At 46.3% G+C, this 9,461-nt stretch overlaps 1 protein-coding gene across 1 annotated transcript in view; it reads left to right on the top strand.

The window, feature by feature from the left end:
• Window positions 1-2,346: 2,346 nt before the first annotated feature.
• TMEM39A (transmembrane protein 39A) overlaps window positions 2,347-9,461 on the top strand; it is a 10,151-nt gene continuing 3,036 nt past the window's right edge. Inside the window, exons 1-5 of the mRNA XM_008631747.2 lie at window positions 2,347-3,986; window positions 5,529-5,751; window positions 7,099-7,182; window positions 8,552-8,694; window positions 9,151-9,460. Of these exons, the coding sequence (XP_008629969.2) occupies window positions 3,772-3,986; window positions 5,529-5,751; window positions 7,099-7,182; window positions 8,552-8,694; window positions 9,151-9,460 (975 nt within the window). The 5' untranslated portion in view covers window positions 2,347-3,771. The remainder of the gene's footprint in view (window positions 3,987-5,528; window positions 5,752-7,098; window positions 7,183-8,551; window positions 8,695-9,150; window position 9,461) is intronic.

Raw genomic sequence — 9,461 nt, 5'->3', positions numbered from 1 at the left:
AGAGGGCTGCTTTAATCGAGATGGAGAGTTGCAGTGAGAGACCTGTGGTCTTCTGGAACCACATTACTGCAAGTGAGGATGGTCACATTTCCCTTTCTGCTCTTGCAAGGAACGGGTTGTAGGACTTGTGGAGCCAAGGAGAGCCACTTGAATTTTTCCAGCCTCTGGGAGTTCTCCTGCCTCAGTGCAGCAAACTTCCTGGGAGGACTGAAGAGGCTTGGAGTTTTCTCCAATTACAAAACATTAACGCCATCAAAATAACTGACTGTGCTTTGTAGCATTTCCAGCAAAGAGATGGGGAACCAGGCACACTTTCCATTCTGATGAGTCACTGACTCTCTCCTGATCTGCCCCTTGCAAGAGCTGTTTGGGCAGCTGCTGATGTAGGATTCTGAGTGATGGTCCTTGGGGAGCAGGACAGGGCTGCACACTGCTTCACCTCTGAACTGGTGAATAATTCATCTGCCTAGCTTGTTATCAGTAAAGTCTTGCACACAGCTGTGGTTCTTGCCTGCCTTGATCCCGCCTCATCAGGATAGCTGGGGAGCTGATGGGCAGGAGGGATATTGTTGCACAGAAAAAAAACCTACAAAGTGCTTTCTGTCGTCCTAAAAACAGGAACTGGAAATCAAAACGTCTGATGCCTTCTGTTTCTGGATTTTCTTCTAACTGTGTCACAAATGAAGGTTTTGTCTCTGTCCTGAAGCATGGTCTGTCCTAGGACCCAAGAGCTGTCCATACCCACATCCATTCTCTGTGCATGGGCAGGACCACTGCTGTTCTGTAGCTGGGCTCCAGATCCTGCCTGTGTGTTTTTATGATGCCCACACCTGCCTCAGAGAGGAGATCTTGGAGGCTAGGTAGTATCCGTTCTGAGGATTTGAGGATGAAGGGACTACAAGGATGTGACTCGTGTTTGAGGGAAATTGTAGGTGAACTGGAAAGAACAGTGTGGAGTCACATTAATGGACTAAAGAGTCTTGTCAGGAAAAGCTTTTATCTTTCATTAGTCACTTTTTCTGCATGACTCTATAAAATAAGATCATTGACGGGGTGGGGAATGCAAACAGAGAAGGGAGCAGGGTGGACTCTTCATTAATACTTTATATGACTGGCATATTATCTGTTGGAGTAAGGGGTTATGGACACCTTTTTGTCTTATTCACATATTTTTCAAAGTAGAATCATGCCTTTGTTTATTAATTGGAAGCTATAAAAAGGCTTTTCCCCATGTCTTTCTCCTCAAAAAGGAGGCCTGTTGGTTGGTTCAAGGCCAAAAAAAGCAGACTTAGAGTCAATCTGATCTGTAATCTCACTGCTTTGTTTAGCTTTATCTGTGGAGCTTCAGTTTTGTGTGGCTAGTTTTACAAAATAAAAGCAAACAAAAAAGGAATGGTTCTTAGGCAGATTTTGCTCCAACAAACACCTACCTAATTTGATCTAACTCCAGTAAAGTTAAGTTATTTAAAGCTTGGCTTGAGGAACTGCCCAGTCTATATGTTCATGAATCACTGTGAAAGGGCTTATTCAAGTGCATTTAAAATATGTGCACTGATGTTAAGGATGGCTTCTTTCCATGCACAGTTGTTTTTACTGGTAGAAACCTGCATTTTACTGGTAGAAACCTGCATTTTACTGGTTTGCAAAGCCAGGGGCTGGAATTGCCATTACTTCGTGTCCAAGTGTCTGTATTGGCGAGCATGTGAGGCATACTAATGGGGTGATACTAATGAGACCTGTTAAATTATTTACATGAATTATTGAATGTGGTATAAAATACCTTCCACTGTTAATAGCACTAATTAGACCACCAACATATTGCATCCATTATCATAAATATCCTGTAGGTCGAATCAGACCAATTGTTTCAGCTACCACAGGCCATGTGGTAGCTAAATTTGGCTTAAAATGGCTTTCAAGTCTGTTCTTTTTTAGAGGTTTTTCTCTTTTTTTTCCTTCACTTCAGCTGCTTATCAAAAGTGTCTGAATGCCCTAAGTGCATTCTGCATTGTTTATTGCTGCCCCTGCTCGTCTTGCACATGCAGGAGAATTTTCTTGTTTATATTTAATTCCTGAAATACAAATATTCCCAAATAAAACTCTAGAACAACCTAGGGAAAATTGTCTGAAAGCTTTAAGTCTTGACTAGAAAGGTAAGGAAGGCTTCAATCTCTGTTGTGTTGTTATTGGAGATATGAGAGTTTTAAAGTCTGCCAAAACACATTATTTACCTCAAAACCAAAATTCTCCAATGTTTGCTCGCCTTTCATGCATTTTCACATCTCGTTTTTCATTTTTTTCTCTCTCTCTTCAGGATCTCTGTTTTTTGGTGTGGTTTTCTTTGGGTTTGGTTTGGTTTTTCCAAGTGACTTTCATGTGGGTATGTGGAAAGCATTCATCTTTTGAAACATTGATTTTTGTTGAAAGTTTGAGAATTGGTATCCTGGTTTCAACCATGACAATTGTTTATTGGAGTAGAGATGAAGGATGGGAAATTTTAATACAAAGGGCAATTCTTTGAGGGAGTTTTTTAGAGAAGTACTCCTGCACACTGTGTTTATGGTGACAGTACTGTGACTCACTGAAAAAACTTCTGGCATTTCTGCCAGCTGTGATTTCTCAGGATTTTAAAGGAGGTGATGACTGAATTATAAATAGACCTTAGGTTCCATCTGTATATTTCAAAGCTACATCTAGAGTTTCCCAGAAGGTGGGTGTGCTTTTTTGGCCCCTGGGCTGGTTCTGGCTACGATATTTTTCCAAAAGGGCAGCTGATTTAGACTCCAGGCACACAGACACACCAAAGTCCTTGTACTGAGATGCTCACTCAGTGTCTTTTCCTGTACAGCACACATGCACTCCAGTTCAGTCCTTCACTGCCTTATGTCTGCTGTGTGTTTCCATTGGAAACTTTCCTGACTGCCAAAATCCTTGCAGTGTCATGTGGGAGACCAGTGAAATAGAAGAAAAATTGTATGGGAAGTGATAAAGTCTGTGCCAGAAACTCCACCATTGTTTCTGCTATTCAGAGTTGCCCAGCCTCTCTCATACTAGTTCAGTTTAAGGAATTGATAGATTTAAATGTGTCATTAAAAATAAATAGATTAAATAAACATGTACAAGCTTACTTCTGAATTATTTTTCTTTTGAGGGCTGGGTTATGTGATTGCCTATATGAGCATTTGAAGTACATGCATACATGTATGTCCTGCTGCACTTCTCTGCTAACTAAACCCACTTTTAAACGGATGTATTACCTTGGTGTCAGTTGGGCATTCTTAGCACAGAAGGAGCTGAACCATGCAGTTCCCTTCGTGGACACCTGTCTGTCAGTTCAGAGCTCTGCCAGAGGGTGTCCAAATTATCTACCAGCATCAAGAGCCGGGCAAGTAATGTGCTGGGTGGCTAAAAAGACCTGTGGAGCTCTAGTAGCTCCACCACAACATGGAGAGGGCTCTTCCCAGGCTTGCTTTTGAAATAAAGCCCGTTTGTGTCGTCTCCAGCTCTGGAGATGCTCAGTGGTGCTTTCCAGCCAGCAGTAAGTGCTATCAGTCACTGATGGCTGTTACAAGCAGCCCCTTTTTAGAGACGCAGTGTCAGTGGTGTTCATCCTGAGTGTGCAAGCAGACCTGCTGCCATTGAAGTGGCACAGTGTTTTAGAGTGGTGATGAGTGTCCCACAGGGCTCTGAGTGTATGAGAGTGACTTCCCTCTGCATGAATTTGCTTGGCTGGAGTGTGAACTGGGTGACCAGCAGTTTAAAGCTTAAGTGATGTTTCTGCCTCCTTTGCAGACTTGGGAAGGCTTTTGGATCGTTGTCTGGGTGTTGGGGCACAGCCTGCTGGAGGCACTGGCAGTGGACTGGTTCCTGGTCATGCCCGGTGGAAGGAGGGGACCCAGCCGGCAGCAGCTAAGCCGTTCAGCTTTGCCTTCTCTCCAGACTCTGGTCGGTGGGAGCTGTGGAAACGGTACTGGTTTGAGGAACAGGTGAGGACAAAGGGAGGGTTGTTGAGGCACCTATGCCTGGGACAGCGCTGAAAGCAAGGAGCCTTGATCCACCCTGAACCCTGGCAGGAGTGTGGCTTGGTGGTGAAAGTGAGGGACTGGGAAATGGGAACCTTGAGCCTTCCGCTGTGGCATTAGGAGATGGCTCACCCAAGAGGGAACAAGTCCTGTGTGACAAACCTCTTCCAGCTTCTCTTCTCACCTCTGCTGTGGTACGTGCTTCTCTCTGCAGCCCCTCTTTTGACTTATGCATTAAAACCAGCCCCATGGAGGGAACTGTGGAAGTGGCCTCAGCCCCCCTTCACCACTCACTGTGGTCACGACAGCCAGGGGTGGAAATCACACAGTGCTCCATTTGTCTTTCCTGCAGCAGTTCCCAGAGCAGTGAGTCCTAGCAAATGATGAGTCCTTGTCTCGCTCACTTGCCCTCACTGCCCTGGGGAATTAGTGTGACACGTCAGAGCACAGCTGTGACTCCTCCTCCTGCATAATAGGCAGGGCAGGAGGATGCCCATATTCTGTTTTAGAGCTGCTGGTTGCAGATGAAACTAATTCTCATAGTTGGAAAGATGACCTCCATTTTCTGGGGAAGTTGGGGGCTGAAACAGGAACACACAGTGACATTGAGATCACCACATTTGGTATGAAAACTGAAAGGGCCCAGCATTACTTCCTTCCATAGAAAAGTTGGCAGACTAGAGAAGTTATTTGGTGCATGCTGGGGCCCTAGAATAGGTTCATTCTTGCAGAGTAGAGCAATCCAAGCCATTTTGCTTTGGCCTTTACAGACTTCTCTGGGGCAGAGAGACAGATAACACAGTTTGACATTCTCGAGGAGCAAGTGACTGTTGAGACTGTGGAGTCAGGGCCCCAGGGTCCTGGGAGAGCGTTGCTTATCTGGTTTCAGTCAGACACAGCATAGTTATGTCTGAACTTCCTCCGTCAGTTCAGTATGCCAGAGCTTTTAGTTGGAGGTCCTAGCCTCCTCTGAAAAGCTAGGAAAGAAGGAAGTGTGAGAACACTTGAGAGGTTTGCCTCTAGGAAGTAGCTGAACTACTCCATTCCATTTTTAGTTACTCTTCTTTTAAAAAGAAAACAGAACAGGACATGAACAGAAAGACAATGGGCACTTCGCCATGCTAGAGAAGGAGGCTGGGTGCTACTGTAGTGGTGATGGGTGGAAGGAGCCAATATTATGTGTTTGGTGTAGCACAGAGTCCTTAATGATTTTTGCTCTGTACCTCTGCTCCTCAGTGTGCAAGTTTACTGAAATACTGCTGGGCATGTCACAGCAGTTCTGACAGATCAAGCTGTTGCTCAGAGAAAATTCTGGATAAGGGTTTTGTTTGAGCTAAGATGATGCTCACCACCAGCCTCATGTCAGAAATATGAATGCAAGACTGCTGTCACCTCTGCCCTAGCAATGCCCAGTCTCAAATTTACAACCTCAGGCACTCTCTGTCCTGGAAAATGTCAGAGCTGTTGTAGAATGTTCACCAAGTAAGTGAGATCTATCTGCTTCAGGAATGGTAGTGCCATCAGCCTCTCAGCGCCTCCGATCACAGCACTGATTACTCCGGAGCCTGTGCGTCACTGCCGGATCCCTGAACTGCCATTGGATGGGAGTCTTCTCTTTGAATTCCTGTTCTTCATCTACCTTCTGGTAGCCCTCTTCATTCAGTACATCAACATCTACAAGACTGTCTGGTGGTACCCATACAACCACCCTGCTTCCTGCACCTCACTGGTGAGTTCCCCAGCAAGTGCCATCACTTGGGCTTTTTCATGACACAGCTTCTTTTCATGCTTCTTCAGTCCAGGAATCACCAAGCATTTGACATTAAGGGAGTGAATGAGAGTTCACGTGCACCCCCATCAGGCAGGGCCATGTCATCCCCCATTTTACAGGGGAGAAAATACATGGCAGGTGAGAGAGGGGAGTCAGCAGGACTCCTTCAGGGGAAATTTGCAGATATTTGCATGGCCTAGCTAGCCCCTAGGTTTTGACACAGAGTTGAGACTCCAGGAGCTGTCTGTGAGTGCCCCTTCCCAGTTGAAACAACAGACCCTGAGAGAAGGAAGATGTGCAGATTTTTGTTAGGATCCCACAGCAGAGCAGCAGCAGAGTTGGGCAGGGGGTAAGATCCTCAGCTCACGTAAAGCTCTCACCCTCCTCGGTTTCAGTGTTCTTGCTGTCCCAATAAGCTGCCTGTAAGCCAGCAAGCCTCACATGAGCAAAGCCAGCCTGCGCAGCTGGAACCGTGTCCTTACGGCTACTTGGAAGCATGAGGTGGTCCCTCAGTTACCTGTACCGACAGGTGGTGCTGGTGTTCCAGTCACCAGCCTCCTGCTCAGCTCTGCTGTGCTGGACACAGCTGGCTTAGAAGTAAAATCATTCTGTTTGAGGCTCCCTACCCGGCAGGATTTAACAGTCATTTGTTTATTCCCATCACAACTCAAGCATTCTTTTTTACCCAAAATGTCCTTGAAGTACTGAACAGCAGTATTTGAAGTCTGCTAACTCTCCTGGCCAGACTATATTTGATAACTGAAAAAGTGTAAGAACTGTATCTAACTTGATGCAGCCAGAGAACTTCATGGCCAATGAAGATGAGGTTTCTCGGATCAGCTTGGTTTCATCAGGAAGCACTGGTTGCTACAGACCATTTTTGAGACCAAAAGGGAAAGTGAGCTGGTGTGCTCACTCTGGGCTCCATTTGGCTGCCCTTCCTCTGGTTGCTCAGGGGCTTTTCTGTGGAAAACCTGCAACCTGTTCTCCATAGTAGGATTCTGGTTCTAGATGTCCCTTTGACCCCAAAAATACCTGCCTGAATGGTGGGTTTGTTTTGTTTTCTGTGGAAACCTCTCCATGGGAAGGAATCTCCCTATGGAGGAGATCTTGCTTCTGGAGACATAGCCGTGTTACTAATGTAATCCCTTTCCCTCATCCCTAATAAAGAGATTTGGGGAATGTTTACATGAGGTCCTAACAGTCCTAATGTACTCTCCAGCAGCCAGCTTTCTAGTCTCACCACATCTGGGTGGTTTCAGAGTCCCTTTTCCTGGTGAAGACCTTTTTTCTTTCCTCCTTCAGAATTTTCACCTCATTGACTACCACCTGGCGGCGTTCATCACAGTGATGCTGGCACGGAGGCTGGTGTGGGCCCTTATCTCTGAGGTAACATTCCCACTGTTCCCTCTCCCGCCTGTAGAACTGCTGCAGATGGTCATCCATGGCCTAAGAAAATTCTGCACGTTGGAGGGTTTCTGCCCTCAGAAAAGTCTGGGTGTGAAGGACTAAGTTTCTGGGGATGCCCTTCTGCCTTGGAGTTTTCTCCTTGAGACCAGTCATGTCCTGCAGTATTGGGTAGCTCTGTTGCCTCTACATCTTAAGAGGAGATGAAATGGTCCCACTTGCTTATTTACTCTGCAGGTACAGCACTGTACCCCACTATCTCGTGGGTACCAGAAAGCAAATAGGGAGGTTGGCCAAGAATGAACAGGAGATCAGGGGGAAAGGTCAGGAGGAGGATGTCTGACTACACCAAAGTGAATCAGGAATACTGGTCGAACTGCTTTTCCAGTCCTGGTTACTCAGCAACTCAGACTCTGGTCATTCTACCACAGATTTTGAGACCTTCCTTCTCTGTGTTTGTGGGAGCAGAACCAGGCCAAATAGGTCTCTGTAAAAGGTCATTTTCAGGAAGATAGAAGTTTTGTCCACTGAAATGGTTAATACAACTCTAGGCTAAGCAACTAAGCAGTGTTTAAAACTAAGTAAATAAAATAAAGGAACAGTTATGTCCTGTTGAATAGATGAATGGAGATGGTGGGAACTCTGAAGTTCTCTTTTCATCCGATTCCTTCCATTTTCATTTGTGTTCACAGCCTCTGTAAAATTTCCCATAGACTGAAATTCCTGCATTGAAATCTTCCATGCAAGTTCTTGTGTATCCCATGTGTTGGCTCTAACCCTTAACAATCTTTTCATAGTTCAGTTTCCTTCTCTCCTCTGGAGATTGGATCAGGCTTTCTTGCTGTGGTGCCTCCTCACTAGACTGCAGCCTGCACATCCAAAAGAGATAAATTATGGAAATCTGTGTTGGGGATTGCCAAGGTGTACAGCTTCTCTTCCCTCAGCTGAGAACTGTGACCTTTCAGAATGCTGAGACCTGATCCTTCTAAAGAAAAGAGAGAGGAAATGGGTTTCAGGCTATCTTGGGCTATCATCAGAGCAATAAGGGACTTTAGCAAAAATATTTTTCTACTTTGCATCCCTGAATTTTTCCTCAAACACCATATTTCAGTCATGCCTCACAACTCGTGATTATTTGAGTCTTTTGGATCCTGTCAATTACTAATAAAACCAAAGGCATGTACCTTCGTAAGAGAATCAATTTCCTGCTTCTGAGAGGAAGAGGGCAGCTACCCCTCTTCTAGTACCTCCTGGCACCCCTCTCGCTGCTCCTCCTCCACAGGCATCCCTTGTGCTCATCTTCTAGCACTAGTTGTTATAGGACTGCTGAGTGTTTCCTCTCCATTTGCAGGCCTCTCAGGTGGGTGCAACATCGGCGATTCACTACATGGTGCGCCTGGTGCTGCTCACCCTCTGTGGATGGGTGCTCTGCTGGACTCTGGTCAACCTCTTCCGCAGCCATTCTGTTCTCAACCTTCTCTTCCTGGGCTACCCGTGAGTGACACCACCTTGTACCTTCTGGGCAGGGGGAGCACAGTTGCTTGGGGGTGCCATGAGCCCCCCAAGCCACTGTGGGAAGCAGAGCTGTTGGCTGTAATATCTCCTCAATTTAGGATTAAAAAGGAAGCAGGAGTGGCTAGGGGAGGTAGCACTGAGCTGATGAAGTGAATTGCCTCAGTTGCTGTTTGTGTGAGGGGCCCTTACTGCCACTTGAAGACTGAGCCATTGGGATTGTTGGTTCTACAAATGGGGTTTAAATAAGCTTCTCTGCACAGGTGTTGAAGCTGCAGCCCCTGGGCTTTTAGTGGGGAGAAGAGTTGGCTGTTTGCTTCTGGAGTGAGGGTTCCTATGTGCTGTCACTCTTGTCAGGGCCAGTATCTGTTGAGGAGGTGCCCCCTGCTCCCTGTTGGGATGGCTATTTCAGCCATTGTTTTCTTTCTTCCATGGCAGGTTTGGTGTCTACGTCCCTCTGTGCTGCTTCCACCAGGACAGCAGAGCACAGCCTCTACCTGCAGACTGTGGTTACTTGGTACAGGACCAGGTGGCGGATGATGGGGCTTCAGCTGTCAGCAGCCTGGTCAAAGACTTCTTCTCGCTTCTGTGGGAATCCCTGAGAGAACAGTTCAATAATCCTACATCTATCCCCACCCACAGCTGCCCCCTTTCCCCAGATCTCATCCGCAATGAGGTGGAGTGCCTAAAAGCAGACTTCAACCGCAGGATCAAGGAAGTTCTCTTCAACTCTCTCTTCAGTGCCTACT

Source organism: Corvus brachyrhynchos, unplaced genomic scaffold (assembly GCF_000691975.1).
Source record: "Corvus brachyrhynchos isolate BGI_N302 unplaced genomic scaffold, ASM69197v1 scaffold3, whole genome shotgun sequence".
Lineage (NCBI taxonomy): Eukaryota > Metazoa > Chordata > Aves > Passeriformes > Corvidae > Corvus > Corvus brachyrhynchos.
The sequence above is the reverse complement of the archived record's forward strand: the minus strand, read 5'-3'. Positions and strand labels throughout refer to the sequence as shown.